The 17,932-nt window shown below is 48.0% G+C and overlaps 1 protein-coding gene across 1 annotated transcript in view; it reads left to right on the top strand.

Moving 5' to 3' along the window:
• Window positions 1–17,932, top strand: part of LOC118572739 (S-adenosyl-L-methionine-dependent tRNA 4-demethylwyosine synthase TYW1) — an 84,205-nt gene that overhangs the window by 7,618 nt on the left and 58,655 nt on the right. Inside the window, exons 4-9 of the mRNA XM_036172555.1 lie at window positions 1,806–1,907; window positions 2,762–2,956; window positions 4,401–4,685; window positions 9,567–9,689; window positions 12,681–12,798; window positions 16,084–16,136. Coding sequence (XP_036028448.1) covers window positions 1,806–1,907; window positions 2,762–2,956; window positions 4,401–4,685; window positions 9,567–9,689; window positions 12,681–12,798; window positions 16,084–16,136 — 876 coding nt within the window. The remainder of the gene's footprint in view (window positions 1–1,805; window positions 1,908–2,761; window positions 2,957–4,400; window positions 4,686–9,566; window positions 9,690–12,680; window positions 12,799–16,083; window positions 16,137–17,932) is intronic.

Below are 17,932 nucleotides of genomic sequence, written 5' to 3'. Positions count from 1 at the left end.
CCTCCGTTGCACAACACATGAGGTCCTTGTGCTCACAGAGAGGCACTAGGGAAACTGGGAATGTGAAACACGCAGGGTCATCTCTTCAAAGGAAGAGATGCATAACCTGATTTCTGCCTAGAAGGCTAGGAATGGAGGTGCTTAATAGCCTGGTGACCTCTGTGCTGTCATAGGGCCAGGCCATACCTGACTCCTTTAGACTATTATTATATTTATCCCTAGACCCTCACCTTAAGCATTGTTTCTTAGTCAGTACAACCCATCTTTATGGAAGGGGCCATATGCACTTTGAAAAGAGTTTCAATGTAATCATGTCTTTAAGCTTTGTTGTTCACATGGGATTGAGTTAATTATCATCAGGAAAGTTATTTTCCAAAATTGTGCTGGGCTTAAATATGGCTAAAATAAACTGCCTGGGCTCAGACTCTAGAGGTTTGAACCAGCACTGGCTGCTGAGTCATGCCAACCTGGACTTCCTCCTTGCCCCACTTGGTTTGACCCTCTGCCGGCCCTGGTGTTTGCAGCCCCCACAAACAAACAAACAAACAAACAATCAATCAAACAAAACCTTGGATGTTCTTCAGGGGTGGGCTACCTTGTGTTTTTGAGACAGAGTCTCTTGCTGGCTTGGGAGTCTCCAAATAGGCTGGCTGGCCAGCGAGACTCAGGGAGCCACCGGTCCCTGACTTCTGGAATGCTGGAATTATAAATACATACCATCATGCCTGGTTTCAGCTTCTTTTTCTTATTTAAACATTCTTTCTTTCTCTCTCTCTCTCTCTCTCTCTCTCTCTCTCTCTCTGTCTCTGTCTCTCTCTGTCTCTCTCTCTGTCTCTCTCTCTCTCTCTCTCTCTGTGTGTGTGTGTGTGTGTGTGTGTGTGTGTGTGTGTCTACATGTGCCAGAATGTACAGGTGGAGGTCAGAAGACAGACTTGGGTGATTGTCCTCATTTTCCACCGTGTTCGAGACTGGGTCTGTGTTGTTTAAGGCTGTGGCCCACGGGCCAGCTAGCCTCCTAGCTCCTGAGAGTTTTCCTGCCTCCAAGTCCCATCTTGTTGGAGGAGTACTTGCATTCCAGTGTGTGCTTCTGTGTCTGGCTTTACATGGATCCTAGGGATTTGAACTAGGTCCTCATGCTCATTTGGGAAATACCTTATCCACTGAGCTATCTCACTAGTCTAGCTTCATTAAAAAAATATTGCTTTTATTCAGGGAGAGGGTGTGTGTGTATGCATGGGCGTGTGGAGGTCAGAACAACCTGTGGGAGTTGGTTTTATCTCTCCCCCCCCCCCCAAGACAGGGTTTCTCTGTAGCTTTGGAGTCTGTCCTGGAACTCGCTTTGTAGACCAGGCTGGCCTCGAACTCACAGAGATCCTCCTGGCTCTGCCTCCCGAGTGCTGGGATTACAGGCATGTGCCACCACCGCCTGGCAGTTTTATCTCTACCTTGTTTGTCCCAGGCATCCCACCTAGGTCATCAAGTGTGGGGCAGGTGTCTTCCTTTATACACTAGGCCATCTCACCAGCCCCCAGCTTCTCTATTTCCTATTCTCTTAACAATTTTTCTATTCCTCCTGGGCAAAGTCAGCGTGGATTTAGCCCCGTACACACCTTTATAGATTGGGAATAGGGCTCAGTGCCTCACCTCTGTAAGAATATCCCCTTCATGATGAACACTCAGGACAAACTTGTTGGAGAAGCATCCACCACAAGGGGCGCCATGATCCTTTGCCAGCTGGAGCAAACAACAGCTTTCCTTGTTTGGCCCACTGAAGAGTTACTTTTAATTTTTTCCCCTCTTTTTAGGGATTTGCAGTGACTCTTGCCAAAGCAGTCACCTCTCTGGACCTGCCTGTGGCCATTATTAATTTGAAGGAATATGATCCAGATGACAGTCTCATAGGAGAGGTTGGTAATTGTCTTTATTTATTTTTTTTCTTCAATTAAAACTCCCAAATTTGGGGCTGCAGAGATGGCTCAGCAGTTAGGTACTCGTGTGGCTCTTGAAAAGGATGCAGGTTTGGTTCTCAGCACCCACCTTGGGTGGCTCACAGCTGCCCATAATTCCAGATCCAGGGAATATGGTGCCCTCTTCCAGCCTTGTTGGGCACCTGCGCTTATGTGTACATACCCACACATCTACACACAATTAAAATAAAAATGTAAAACCCAAATTTAATTGATCACCTGTCCTGTGGGGTTATTAGAATCTCCAAAATAAATTGAGTTTTCCTGCTGAACCATTTCAACTGGAAGCTTTTCCACTATGACTCAGAAACTTTGATTGATTTGTTTTCTGAGTCAAGTTCTTGCCCCGTATCCCTGGCTTGACCTCAGACAGAAGCAAGCCTGTTGTCTCTGCCCCTTGAGAGTGCTGGGATTCCTGGTGTACCACTACGCTCAGCTCAGCCAGCATTAAGAAATGAACTTCACTTAGATAATTGTTACCTTGTGTGTTATTATTTTTTACATATTTATTATGTCTTTTTATTTTTTGAATATCAGTATTTGCCTACCTGTCTGTAAGTGCACCATGTACATGGCTGGAGCCCATGGAGGCCAGAAGAAGGCGTTGTTGAATCCCCTGCAATTGGAGTTATAGTGGTTTTGATTCCCCATGTGGGTTCTGGGACTAGAACTTGGGTCCTTTGTAAGAGCGGCAGGTGCTCTTAACCACTGAGTCGCTTCTCCATCGTGTCTTGATATTCTTATAATCATTCTTATTTCTGATATCCTTCTGATGTAAATACTGTTTTATTTAGATCACTAGTAAAAATGTCTGTGCCTTCCTGCTTGCTACGTACACGGACGGCCGCCCTACTGAGAGTGCTGAGTGGTTCTGCAAGTGGCTGCAGGAAGCAGCTAATGATTTCCGCTTTGGCAAAACTTACCTCAAAGGTCTGAGATATGCAGTGTTTGGCTTGGGAGACTCCGCCTACCGGAGCCACTTCAACAAGGTGGGTGTGTTATAGGACCAGGTCCTTCTTTATCCAAAAGACACAGACAGACAGACAGACAAGGTCTCACATTCTATATGTATGAGAATAAACCTACAAACCTTGATGCTTAAATTATTGTTATTTTGGGGTTGGAGATTTAGCTTAGTGGTAGAGTGCTTGCCTAGCAAGTGCAAGGCCCTGGTTTCGGTCCTCAGCTCTGAATAAACAAAACAAAACAAAACAAAACAAATAAAAAAACCAAACAAGAAAAATTATTGTTATTTTTTAAATTTTACTTTATGTGTATGGGCGTTTTATCTGCCTGGATGTCTTTCTAACACTTGTGTGCCTGGTCTCTGTGTAGGTCAGAAGGTGTTGGATAGCATGGAGCCAGAATTACAGACAGATGGGAGCCGCCATGTGGGTCCTGGGAATTGAATATGGGTTCTCTGGAAGAACAGCTAGTTCTCCTAACTACTGAGCCATCTCTCTAGCCCCAATAATAATGAATTATTACATTAATATTATTTATTTATGGTGATGGAACCTAGGGCCTTGAGCATGCTAAATAAACACCCTTCTGCAGAACCATGCTCCCAGCCCCTCACTGGGGGATTCTAGGCAGGGGCTCTACCACTGAGCCACATCCCAGCCCCTCACTGGGGGATTCCGGGCAGGGGCTCTACCACTGAGCCACATCCCAGCCCCTCACTGGGGGATTCCGGGCAGGGGCTCTACCACTGAGCCACACCCCAGCCCCTCACTGGGGGATTCTAGGCAGGTGTTCTACCACTGAGCCACACCCCAGCCCCTCACTGGGGGATTCTAGGCAGGTGCTCTACCACTGAGCCACACCCCAGCCCCTCACTGGGGGATTGTAGGCAGGTGCTCTACCAGTGAGCCACACCCCAGCCCCTCACTGGGGATTCCAGGCAGGGACTTTGGCACGCAGCTCCATTCCCAGCTAGGATGATTTTGAACTTCCCACCCTCTTGCCTTCAGCTCCTCAGAGTTCTGAGAATACAGATGTGTGTGCCACCACACCTGGTTTGTGCAGTGCTGAGGTCTGACCCCTGGGTCTACTGTGCACTAGGCAAGAGCTCTGACACTGAAGTATATCCCCAGCCTTTTTTCATTTTGGCACAGAGTCTCATAAGTTGCTCGGGCTAGCCTTGAACTTATTTTGAGTCCAGCCAAGCCTTGAACCTGAAGATCCTCCCACCTCTGACGCCTAAGTAGCTAGGATGCCAGGTCTGTGCCACCAGGCCCAACTTGGAGCTTGAAGATCATTTTGTGGCTCTGTGCTGTGTCCCTTAGCAGTCGCTCCTAAGCAGGGCCCTGAGTCACGAGGTTTCTGCAGTGCAGACTGGAAACCTGCTTTAGAGGACAGATTGGGTTTTGGTTTGTGTGGTTGTGTTTGTGGGTTTTTCAGTCAGTCTCTCTCTCTCTCTCTCCCCTGAAGGTCAGCACGAATGTTGACAAGTGGCTCTGGATGCTGGGCGCCCAGCGGGTGCTCACCCGAGGAGAGGGAGATCGTAATGCAGTGCAGAGCAAACATGGCAGCATTGAGGCTGACTTCACAGCCTGGAAGACCAAGTTCATCTCCCGGCTGCAGGCCCTGCAGAGGGGGGAGAAGAAGAAGGCCTGTAGTGGGGACTGCAAGAGGGGGAAGTGCGAGTCCACCCAGCCCGGCTCAGGAGAGACGCGCCCTCACCTGCAGGGCGCATTGCATCCCAGGGATGCTGAGGTCTGTGCTCAAGTTCCTTTCTCACTCGTGTGTGTGTGTGTGTGTGTGTGTGTGTGTGTGTGTGTGTGTGAGAGAGAGAGAGAGAGAGAGAGAGAGAGAACGAGCGAGCATGTGTGTCTCTCCTGTGTGTCCCTGTGTGTGTTGGTGTGATTGTGTGGTGACACCTCGCTTTACCTCTGCCCTGGTTAGAAGATCTGGAACTCAGGTGCAGCTATTTCAGAGAGAGAGCCCACGAAACTTGTGACTTACACTGCGTGCTGGCCATGTGCCAGATACATACTCCTTCCTCTCCTCCTCCTCCTCCTCTTCCCTCCCCCTTCTCCCTCCTTCCCCCTGCTTTTCCTCCTCTTCCTTCTCTTCTCCTTCCTCACCCCTCCCCACCCCACCCCACCCCTGTCTGCCTCCCTCCCTCCCTCCCTTCCTCCTTTTTCACTCCTCCCTTTGACAGGGTCTGGCTCTGTAGCCCAGGCTGGCCTGGAACTCGTTGTGTAGCTGAAGCTAGCCTCAGTTTCTAAGCACCGGACCTGAAACTCGGGGCATGATACTCAATCTTTTTTTCCCACATGGAAAATCTTATTAGTGGTGAAGGGAGAGGGGAGGGGAGAGAGAGAGAAAGAGGGCATGCACGCATGCCATTCATTCTTGGCCTCTCACTGCTGCGTTGCTGAGTCAGGCAGGTCTTTACCGTCTTCCTCAGGCCTCGACATGGAAGCTGGAGGGGTGACTTCTGTCTCAGTCTGAGCATGCATCTCCCCGGCTCACATCCTTCCCGACCCCAGTGACGGCTGCTCACTGTTACTGCAGCAGCAGGCCATCCTGGGTTCATCTGTCTACTCCCTCAGCCGCTAAACTTTACCCTTGGATGAGACTTCCTTACATTGTCTTCCGGCGGGCCGCCTGGCCACACCCATCGGGAGCAGCTGTGAGTGCTGGCCCACTGGGTCTCTTTCCACTTTGGTTCCCGTCTTTAGGCGAGGCTTGACTGTCCAGTGAGTGGTCAGTCCCTCTCCCTAGCTGCCGCTCCCGGCCCTCACACCTCCAGCAACGACTTTATGTTCATCTCCCTGCATCAGGGTGCCGGAGGGTTTGCTTTTTGGATGTGGTCTCCTTCTGAACACGAGACTGTCCTCAAACACACAGTCCCCTTTGTCACAGCCTCCCAGGTGCAGCCATACATGGCCAGAGGTGTTGGTTTTCCTCCAGTGTTTGTGACACAGGATCTCAAGGCCAGGCAGTGGTGTCACAGGCCTTTAATCCCAGCACTAGGGAGGCAGAGGCAGGCGGATCTCTGTGAGTTCGAGGCCAGCCCGGTCTACAGAGCAAGTTTCAGGGAAGCCAGGGCTACACAGAGAAACCCTGTCTCGAGAAACAAAGCAAAGCTAAACAAAACCAAAAAAAAAAAAAAAAGAAAGAAAGGAAAGGAAAGACAGGATGTAGTCGTCACTGTTCCGGAACTAACTATGTATACCAGGGTGGCGTGGAGTTCACTGCCTCCGAGTGCTGGGTTCAGAGTTGTGCACCGTCACACCCAGCAGCTTCCCAGTACTGTCGGTTGACGCCCCGCTCTAACCAACTGTCCACTCCTCAGTGTCTCCGTCTTCCTCTTGCTCTTCCATCTCTTTGTTACAGGGTGTGGGCACGCTGGTGTCCTTGGTGCTGAGCATAGGTGCCCGGGTTCCACCAGCATCTTGTCTCCCCTCGTGTGCTGTAGCTTCTGTGTGCGGTCTGTCTACTCAGTTATCTTGTGTGTTCCGGGCATACACAAGCCGGAGTGCTCCGTCTTCAGACAAGATTTTTAAAATGTGACCGCCCCCCCCATTTTCGTGTGTGTGTGTGTGTGTGTGTGTGTGTGTGTGTGTGTGTGTGTATGTTTTTGCATGTTTGTGGGCATGTATGTGTGTTTGGGTACACATACACATGTGTGGATGAGCATGTGGATGCCAGAAGTGGATGTTGGGAATCATCCTTAATCACTCCTGTACCATATTCATTGAGGCAGGGTAGCTCAATCAAATCCAGAGCTCAGAGAATTACGGCTAATAGCTAGCTTGCTCTGCACTCCAGCCAGGCTGGAATATGGAGGGCAGTCATGCTCATCCTCCATTGATGTGAATTCTAGGGACCCGAACTCTGGTCCTCATGCTTGCATAGCAAGCCTTTAACTGCTGAACAGTTTCCCAACCCTCTTTCAGGCACTCTAGAAGCCTCAGCCATTTTCCTCCCGGGTGAGATCTGCCCACATCTCTTTCCCCACCACCACGCTTTGCTTCCCAATCTGCTAGTAATTTATTAGTGGCTTCTTGTTGCTGTGGCCACCACCCGCCAACTAAGATGTCTTTCCCCATCTACCCTTAGAGCTTTGCTTCCCTAGTGTTTGCTCAGTTGTTCTGTGATGGAGGCAGCCTCTTGTGGCTACTGATTCCTAAACTCTATAGCCGTAACGTGAACACTCTGGAGTACCCGTACCCGTGAGTTGCTATATTGGACTGGAGCCTTCATGGGGAAGAAGGGAATGTTTCACATTAGTTTTCCAACCCCAGTGGTTTCCATGAATTGCATTTAACTTGTATTTTGATTTTTAAAGGTTCATTTACTTTTTTAAAATTTTATGTGTATGGGTCTTTTGCCTGCAAGTATGTCTGTGCAACATACGCACACAGTGCCTGTGGAGGCCCCTCTGGAAATGGAGTTCCAAACCACTGTTAGCTACCGTGTGGGTGCTGGGGACCGAACCTGCGTTCTCTTCAAGAGCAGCTGGTGCTTGCAACGGCCGAGCCGTCTCTCGAGTCCTCTGTGTTCATCTTTTATTGGAGACAGGTTTTAAATTTTCTGAAGGTCACAGAGCCAAGTTAATGGCAGTTTTGATTAGATTTTATGTGAAGATGAAATGAGGTCCTTAGGTAGTGAATTCATTTCCGTCAAAGATGTGGTTCTGAGCATAAGTTACAGAAGAGCCCAAGATAGTCAGCCGAGTGTCTTACCAACTATGTGCCACCTGCTGTCAATTTTAGAATTGTAATTAAATTGATTACTTTTGAGACAGGGAGGGTCTCAGATAGTTCAAGTGGCATTGATTGATGTCTAGTGTGGATGACCTTGAACTTCTGAGCCTCCTGTCTCCACCTTCAGTGTGGTGGGATTATAGGTGTGCTTCACCATGTCAGGTTTGTGCAATGCTGGGGATGGATCCCAGGGCTTTTGAACGCTCTACAAACACTATCAATCTGTCCGCATCACCAGACTTACTTTTTCCTTAAGGTTTGGGGTCCCAGCTGTGCTCACTCCCTCTGTATTGGCACAGTGGAGTGGCAGATCTGTATAGCTCAGGTCGGGGTCTCTTATCTTACTGGAAGTATTCACCCTGGGCTCTTACACAGTAGTGAATTGAAGTTACTTGTCTGTATTTGCCTGCAGAGACGAGTCACAGGCACATGACACTTTACCTCAAGTATGTTCTGAGCACTGAGCTGTTCAGGCTGTAGCAGTGTTGGGTGGACACCACCACGTATACTAAAAGAAGCTGAGAGAGCGAGGGCTGTGATGTTACAGGCAGTATGTGCTCATGGGGCCACTGCCATATATAGGTGGCCCATTGTTGGGGGACATTTTACTATTTTGTCATCTAGAAGCAAAAAAGACTCTGCCCCCTCCCCATAAAAGTATTTCTATGTGTGTGTGTGTGTGTGTATGTGAGAGAGAGAGAGAGAGAGAGAGAGAGAGAGAGAGAGAGAGCGCGAGCGCGAGCGCAAGCACTCTTGCACATGTATGGAGGTTACATGATACCTGGTAGAACTCAGCCCTCTCTTTCCACCATGTGATTCCAGGAGTTAGGGCCCCAGGCTGTCAGGCTCTGTGGCAGGCCTTTAGTCACTGCATCATCTTGTTGGCCCCGTCTCTGCTTTCAGTACTGAGGATTGAACTGGCCTCAAGCCTGCTAGGAGGTATTGTCATAGTGATCTACCCCACAGCCCACTGTTCCCACCTTCTCCCTGGCATCTTCTTCCTCTGAGCGATGTTCATTCTGTTTTCACATGGAAGGTTAGCTGAAGTGTTAGTTTTTGTTACTGAGTTTTTTATTTCTAAGGTGTATTTTTGTTTATGAGTGTCTGCAAGTCGGTATGTGCATCATGTGGATGCAGTGCCCATGGAGACCAGAAGAGGGCACCCGATACCCTAGAACCAACATTAGAGGCAGTTGTGAGCTGCCATGTGGCTGCTGGTAACTGAACCTGGGTGTTCTGCAAAGCAGTCAGAACCCTTAACCACTGAACCATCTCTCCAGCCCCACTCTGTGATGCCTTTTCACAGGGATCACTGATGCCAGAGATCTAAGATAGTTTATACTTTTAAAAATTAATACTGTAGGGGTTGGGGATTTAGCTCAGTGGTAGAGCGCTTGCCTAGCAAGCACAAGGCCCTGGGTTCAATCCTCAGCTCTGAAAAAGAATAAAAAAATAAAAATAAAAAAAAAATTAATACTGTAAAGGTGGGGCAAACAAGATGCCTCAGCAGCTAAAGGAACTTGTCACCAAGCTTGATGACCTAGGTCCCATCCCTGAACCAACATAGGTGAAAAAGAGGATGGATTTCACAACCATCCTGTGATACTTGTGTACACACACACACACACACACACACACACACGTGCACGGGTGATAAATGATAATTTAAAAATAAGCAGTGGACAAAAATCATACAAAAACACTGTAAAGGTCCTTTGATGTTGCTCAGTGGCAGAGCACATGCCCAGCATCGTGAAAGGCTGTGGTATCCATCCCCAGCAACACAAAGTCAACCAAATACAATAAAACAGTCAGGTCCCCGTGGAAGAAGGGGTGAGGGATCAGCCTTGTGTGGGGCTCTGAAGTACTTGCCTTGCAGGAGGAAGAGCCCTGTGAGAGCAGCAGTGAGGAGGAGTCGGAGACCCAGGATTATCAGAGCCTGAATTCTGTGGTGGATGTCGAGGACCTGGGCAACATCATGAACCCCATGAAGAATGAAAAGGTACTGCTGTTTGGGGGATACCTCACCCGGAGCATGCAGTTCATTCAACTCTTAGAATCTGTCCCAGTAGAGTTCTGGTTTGAAGGGAAGGCAGTTTATTTCTCTTATCTGCTACCTGGAAGGGTTTCTGTTTTGTTGTTTGTCTTTTGTTTTTTTTTTTGCTTTATTTACATGAGCTTTCAATATTAAAAATGACATTGAGCTGGGTGTTGGTGGCGCACGTCTTTAATCCCAGCAGTTGGGAGGCAGAGGCAGGCAGATCTTTGTGAGTTCAAGGCCAGCCTGGCCTCCAAAGCAAGTTCCAGGAAAGGCGCAAAGCTACACAGAGAAACCCTGTCTTGAAAAACAAAAACAAAACAAAAACAAAAAAGACATTGATTTCATGTATGTGTTTTATGTGTTACATGTGTGTTGGGGCACACATGCCACAGTCAGAGGACAACTTCTGTGAAGTGTCTCTCCTTCTGCCCTGTGGATCCCCAATGATCAGAGTCAAGTCGTCAGGCTTGGTGGCAAGTGTCTTTCCCTGCTGACCCATCTCACTGACCCTTCTATGAACTGTGCTAAATTCTTCTCATTCAGTACTGTGATAACAGGCTCCTGGAGGATGAGCAGGTGACTAGTTCAGAGATGGCATTCAGCGCCAGGGACAGTGACCGTCTTTGAGGATTTGTTTTTTGAGACAGAGATTCTCTGTGTAGTTCTTGCTGTCCTGGAGTTCTCTGTAGACCAGGCTGGCCTCGAAGTCAGGGATTGTCCTGTCTCTGCCTCCCAAGTGCTGGGGTCAAAGGCGTGCACCAACACCGCCCAGCTAGGAATTCTTTATTGTTAAGATTTCAGACAAAGTCAGACTTAGTGGTGTGTGTGTGTGTGTGTGTGTGTGTGTGTGTGTGTGTGTGTGTATGTGGTGTCACAGACAGAGACAGACTTAGTGGTGTGTGTGTGTGTGTGTGTGTGTGTGTGTGTGTGTGTGTGTGTGTGGTGTCACAGACGGAGACAGACTTAGTGGTGTGTGTGTGTGTGTGTGTGTGTGTGTGTGGTCACAGATGGAGACAGGCTTAGTGGTGTGTGTGTGTGTGTGTGTGTGTGTGTGTGTGTGTGTGTGTGGTCACAGCCACTTGAGTCACTTCTGGTCCCAAATCCATTTCTTCTTTTATTGTTTTTGAAGATAGCATCTTCTGTAACTCAGGTGGGCCTCAATTTCTCTGTGCAGCTGAGGATGACTTTGACTCCTGTCCAGTGTGGGGGTTACAGGTGTGTGTGTGCTTTCACACCTGGATTATGCAGTGCTTGAGCTGTACCTAGGGTGTGCTGCATGCTTGGCACCCTACCAACTGAGCCGCACCCCAGCCTCTTTCTGACATGCGTGCTTTTCCAGTCCTTTTTCCAAATCAATCCAACTGTGGTACAGTGAAAGTAACTTTGGGCTTTGGACTAGAGATGTAATTTTCTTTATTGAAACAGCCTTACAATGGAAAATGAAGTAGCAGATTTATATATAGAATCCTGGAATTTCTACCTGGCTAAACCTTCCTTAAAGCTTTGCCTAGTGAGGTTGGTTAGGATGACACATTTTTTTCTTGGCATTCTCGTGGCCAGTAGAGGTCGCTAGAGAGTGCAGCAATGAGAACCACCATCCTTGTCATTATTTCTGGAAATGAAATGATGTTGGACCTTGAAGCTGTCAGCTTGTAGTATTTAGCTCTCTCATAGAAACCATCAAATGGAGGGGTCTGTGTGTGTTTTCATCTTCAGTAAGACTTGAAAATAAGTCACCGTTTTTTTTTTTCTTCATTTTATGTACATTTGTTTGCATGTGTGTATTTAATGACTCTGTTGCTGTGGGTTGACAGTGGGGCCACTGGGTATGCTGGGCTGTGCTGTCGGGCTGTACTGTGCCCTGAGTCACAGCCTGAACACACCCCCTCTCCCTGCATGCGTGTGTTTTGTCTTTTTTGGTTCCTACTGTTTCTTTGAGAGAGAGTCACGTGTAGCCCAGGTTGGCCTTGAACTTGGTGTGCAGCCACTAATGAGAACACACGAATGAGGAGGTCTGTGTATGTTTTCAGTTCCCTTGGAAACTGCATCAGCAGAGGCACGCTTCTCATTAGCTTTGCCCTGGGTTTCTAGTTAGGCACTTGGAGTGCTCATTTTGAGGAGAGAGCTTGACTGTGGTCGCTTTTCTCTGAGCGAGTACCAGAAGGTGGAGAAGTCAGCCTGAACTGTGCTTGCTTACCTTCCGTGGGTTCGATGCCTGTGAACCCCCCTCCCTCCTCCCTCCTCCCTCGCCTTACCACCTCCCCTTTCCCCTCTCCCCCTTTCCTCTCCCCCTGTTATCAAGCGTGCCAGCAGTAATGTGCACCACTACCTCCCACTAGGAACTGCGGTTTATTTAATACTTGCACTCTGCTCAGTGTTTCAAGCGTGCCAGCGGCAGTGTGCGCCTCTGCCTCCCACCAGGAACTGCACTTTAGTTAATGTTTGCACTCCACCCCCTTTTCAGGGGAAGAAGTGGAAATTCAGAAAAAGTCAGTAATTTGCCAAAGTTAGGCAGTTTGTCTGTGTTTGGTTGTTAAAAATATTTGGTCTGGGGGCAGGCAGGGTGGTCCAGTGGGTTAAGATGCTCGCCATCAAGCCTGGCAGCCTGATTTTGGTCCCTGGGATGCGCACAGAGGAGAGAAACAACAGACTCTCAAGTGCCTTCCCACTGCCCCACACCCACTCTAACTAAAGAAGTAAATGAAGTGTAATGAAAAGAAATCCTGACTTTCAGACAACGAACGATTGACGTGGGTTACGTTTTTACGGTTGTTTTGTTTTGTTTGCATATGGATTTATTGACCCTGGCGGTGTGTCTTCCATCATCTCTCTGGAAGCAAGACCACCTTGTGGGATGTTGGGTCTCAGCCTTGGTTGCATGGACCCCCTCACTGTTTCTGGGGAGTCTTGCTTGTTTCCAGTTCTGGATTTTCCCTTCTCACTTCAACCCAGAGAGAAAAGGCTCCACAGGACGGGAGAGGTGGCGGGAAGAGGAACCCCGAGAAGTGTGAAGACAGCGAGGCAAGAGCGATGATCACACCTGCTCTCCGAGAGGCCCTGACTAAGCAAGGTGAGCATCTGCCCGGACCGGGACGCGACTGCTCTCTGGTGCACTCGACCTGATGCCCAGGACAGGGTTGTCACAGGGGACAAAGAGAGAGTCTCTGCTGCTTAGTGTGGCAGTTGGCTCACAGCGTGTGTTAGTTGGAGCTTAGGGCACTGGGACCTGAGAGAAACAAGGGAGGGTTGTTTATCTAGTTCAGTTCCTGATGCTTAGTCTGTGTGGCCCGTGCTCATGTGACCTGTGCGCGTGTGATCTGTTTCTGGGTCTGTAATGAGATTGAGCCTTGGGGCTGAAGGACTGCCTGGGAGAGACCTCAGAGCGGGAAGTAGATAGCTGGAAAAGGAGACAGCCACAGCCCCAGCCACCCTCCTGTGACACACTTCCTCCAAACAACCCACCTTCCATAGTGCTACCACCGTATATAAACTATCCACTTCTGGAATCCCTCAGGGGAGCATTTATTTCTTCAGAGCCCTCGATTTCTGATGCTCTCTGGACATACCTAGATGTCAGTCAGTCCAATGTGCTGATAATCAGCAAGACTGATCATCACTGGAGGAGGCTAGAACTGCTTGAGATACCCCTCCCACCCGGTCTCTCTCTTTCCTTATCTCTCTTTCTCTGTGTCTTGTCTTTCCCAGGCTCTCTTTTTGGTCTTACTTATTCCAGGCTGGTCTTACACTCACTGTGAAATTGAGAATGACCTTGAAATTCTGATCTTCCTCTGCCTCCCAAGTGCTGAGATTAGAGGCATGTCCATGATACCTAGTTTTCATGGTGCTGCGGATCAAACCCCTCAAGGTCTAGTTTTCCTTGTGTGTATGTTTGCCTTCCACCTGCAGAGGCCAGGAGGCTTCAGATACTCTGGAACTGGAGTTAGAGATGGTTGGGACCCATCGTGTGGGTGCTGAGACTTGAGCATGGGTTCTCTGGGAGAGTAGCCAGTGCTCTTAACCCATATGAATCATCTCTCCAGCCCGTACTTGAGTCTTACTACAGTTCTTAAGTTCTATTATTGCTTCAACTATTTGGTATATGTCCCCTCCTCGGGGACTGTGAGACATGTCTTCTAACATGCTACTTGCATTTGACCATTGTTTATTTGATCATTGATGTTTCTATTTGTCAAATTCTTTGTTTCCTGTCTCACATTTCAGTTTAGCGTCTGTCATTACATGATTACATTTTCAGATTTGACAAATCAATCAGTCTGTCTATCTATCTATCTATCTGTCTGTCTGTCTATCTGTCTATCTGTCTATCCATCCATCCATCTACCTATCTATCTATCTGTCTGTCTGTCTGTCTGTCTGTCTGTCTGTCTATCTGTCTATCTGTCTATCTGTCTATCCATCCATCCATCCATCCATCCATCCATCCATTCTATCTATCTATCTATCTATCTATCTATCTATCTATCTATCTATCTATCTATCTATCTACTTTTTCAATAGTTACTTTCTATTGCCATGAAGAGATACCATGACTAAGGCAACTTATAAAAAAAAGAGTTTATTGGACTTACAGTTTCAGAGTGGAGTCCATAACTATCATAGTGGGGAACATGGCGGCAGGCAGGCAGTCATGGTGCTGGAGCAGTAGCCGAGAGCTTACATCCTGATTCACAGGTAGGAGTCAGGGAGAGCTAACTGGGAATGCTGAAGGCTACTGAAACTTCCAAGCCCACCCCCAGTGACACACCTCCTCCAACAAGGCCACACGTTCTAATCCTTCCCAAACAGTTCCACTAACGGGACCAAACATTCAAATATGTGAGTCTATGGGGGCCATTCTCATTCAAACTACTTCATACCACTCCCTGACCCCCAGAGGCTCGTGGCCATATCATAATGCAAAATGCATTAAGTCCATCTTCAAAAGACCCCATTGCCCAACTTTAGAGAGTCCAGTCTCCACCATCTGGGTTTTAGGAAGTGAACTCAGGCCTGGCACGAAATGCCTTTACCTACTGAGCCATCTTGCTGGCCTAACCCAAAGGACTCTTGAGTCAGAGTACCATAGAGATTCCTGCACAAGCATATTTATTGTAGGCCTGTAGCCAAAGGGCTACAGTTGCCAGCTAGTCAAGATGCAGATGGAGCCTGACTAGGGTCAACAGATGAATGGGGAAAGAAAGTGTCCATACACATTTTGTTGAACTTTAAAAAAGAACAAAATTGTTTTTGTAGGAAAATTGATACTAGAGATGATTATAGTAAGCCAGGCTCAGAAAGACAATGACATTTTCCTCTCATATATGCGCTCTACATTTTATATGGCTATACAATATCATTTATGTGATTGCCACATGTACTCTGTAGTTGTTGAGTACAGTGTGTTCTTGGGCAGGGTCTAGTCAGCTTTAACTATCAGCTTGACACAGCCTGGAGTCACCTGAGAAGGGAGTCTCAATTGAGAAATTGCCTAGATCAGGTTGGCCCGTGGGCATCTGCAGGGAATCATCTTGATTGTTAATAGATGTGGGAGGGCCCAGCCCACTTTACGTAAGCTGCACCATTCCCTGAGCATGTCGTTCTGGACTGGGTACAAAAGTTAACTGAGCAGCAGCCTGCACGTAACAGGAAGGAGACCAGGGCAGCCAGGTGTGTTTGTTACACTGCTCAGTGCTTTATTACTGAGATTGGCCTCCGAGACTGCTGTGCTCCTGGGAGCCTCTGTCATTAGATACATATACATTTTATTTATGCTATATGGGTGTACATTTAATTTATATGTATATGTATCTAATGACAGAGGCTAGGCTCTTACTGTGTAACCCTGGCTGGCCTATGTAGACCAGGCTGGCCTCCAGATCTTCCTGCTTCTACCTCCTGGGTGCTGGGATTAAAGGCACATGCTACCACACCCAGCATTTTTTTTTTTTTTTTTTTTGAGACTGGATATCATGGCTTGGCTTCAGAATGACCTTGAACTCCTGCCTCCACCCTCCAGGTCCTGAGACTACAGTCGTGCCTCACTCACTATGGCTAGGTTTTTAACAGTTTCTCATGGTTGTCAGGCTGGTGGCTCCCAGCCCACCATCTCAGCACTTTCGGGAGGCCGAGGAAGGAAGGAGGACTGGGGCTATCAGTGAAGCCCGGTCACAAAAGAAACTGTAGCAACAAACCCCCAAAGAGTGTCTTGTCTCAGCAAATTCAACTCCGCTGTTTCTGCAGCAGCATCGCTGAGTGTTATAACTGAGTGAGGAAACGTGGTTCTGCTGAGGTTCAGTATCACCTTGACCTGAGACTTTGGGTTCATTTCTCTTCTCTACCCTGGTTTCCCATGTAGGGTACCAGTTGATTGGCAGCCACTCCGGTGTGAAGCTTTGCAGATGGACAAAGGTATTTACTGGTTTTATTCGAATCTTACTGCTATTTTCTGAATCTTCTTATATTTCCATTTCCATTTATTTTGTGTATATGTGCGTGCACACACGGGGGCGGGGGGTCAGAGCACATCTTACAGGAATTGCGTTTCTCCTTCACCCTCGTGGGCTCTGGGGACTGAACTCAGGCCTTCAGCTTGGCAGCAGGGCTCTGGCCCTCTGAGCCATGTCACTGGCTCCCTCGAGCCTTCTCAGCAGCGTTGTTGAGATGTACTTTGTAAGCAGTGGAACGCCCTCAGTTGAGTGCATTCATAGGATTCTCAGCGCCGTCGTCACAGGCTGCCTAGGATGCTCCTTTCACCTCTGAAGGAAAGGCTGCAGCCGGCAGCAGTCTGTCTCCATTCTGGAGTCTCCCTCCAGCTCCCATGAGCCGTTGATCGGCCTTCTGTCTCTCCATTAAGTGGCCGACTAGACATTCAGATGACTGGAAGTGTACGTGTGGTCCAGCGTGCCTGCTTCCTGTCGCTTGCTGGGACGGATGTTTTTGTGGCACATCCGTGAGTCCCTGAGGACGTTGTATGCCACACCCTGTCTATTCGTTGAGCAGTGGACGGGCACTCAGGTTCCTTGTATGTTTTGGATGTTATGAGTGATGTTGCTGGGGATGTCACTCCGTGTACAGGATTCTGTGTGGTGTACACACTTCCAAGTGTCATTGGTGGATCATGGTAATTAAAAAAACCCTTTTTTCAGTGAACTGTCTTTTTCAAAGTGGTTGTACCATTTTATATCCTACCAGCAGTGTGATGAGGGTCCTATTCCCTCATCATTCTCCACAGTCCCCAGAACTCTGTCACAGGGTCTGTCTGTGTGACCCAGGCTGGTCTCAAATTCAGGATTCTCTTGCCTTAGCTTCTTGGTTTATTTATTTACTTTGAGACAGGGTCATGGGTAGCCCAGGCTGGCCTCAAACTCTCTTTGAACTCCTGCTTCTCCTTCCTTTCCCTCCCAAATGCTAAGATTACATGTGCAGTACCACACCTGGTTTGTCTGGTCCTGGGACTTGAACCCAGGGCCTCATAAGCATGGGGTAAGTGCTGAGTAAGCACTTTACCCACTGAACTACACCATGAAGAAACTATTTAATTCTAACTTATTCCTTTTCCTTCTTCTTTAAGGTACAAATATTCCAAGAGATTTTTTTTCCTCCGATATTTTGTTATTCCCCCTACTTTTGGTGACAGCATGCTCAGCCCTGCAAATTAGTTAATGAATTCCACATGTCGCATTTCCCACATTTCTTTCTTTCCAGTCCAGTGATTTTCAATAATGTCAGACTTGGTGCCTTCTGTGCACAGCCAGTAATGTGCAGGGCCCCTTTTATTGCTAAATTCAATTTTCAGATAGTAAATCACGTGCATAGTTTTGAAAATTGGTGTTTCAGCCAATCTGTAATGAAATGAAAGAGGAAACACTTTATGTTAAATATGTATTTCCGTGCAAAAATGTGGTGATGCTTCCGTGGTAGATGCTCGATGAGGGGCCAGTGGCTGGGTTGGGTCTGTTGCTCCTCCTCCTTGTCCTCCTCTTCCTCCTCTTCCTCTTGCACCTCCTCCCCTTCTTCCCTTTTTGTCTCCTCCTCTCTGTTTCTCCTTGCTCTTCCTCTTCCCGCTTCCCCTCCTCCTCCTTGTGTGTAGTACTGAGCATCAAACCAAAGGCCTTGCATGTGCTAGGCAAGCATTTTATCACATCTACAGCCTTCTACTTAAGTGGCCGCAGTTAAATTTGGGAAAGAGTTGAAATTTGCCCTGG

Source organism: Onychomys torridus, chromosome 22 (assembly GCF_903995425.1).
Source record: "Onychomys torridus chromosome 22, mOncTor1.1, whole genome shotgun sequence".
Lineage (NCBI taxonomy): Eukaryota > Metazoa > Chordata > Mammalia > Rodentia > Cricetidae > Onychomys > Onychomys torridus.
Note: the sequence above shows the minus strand (reverse complement) of the source record. Positions and strands in the feature narration are given on the sequence as shown.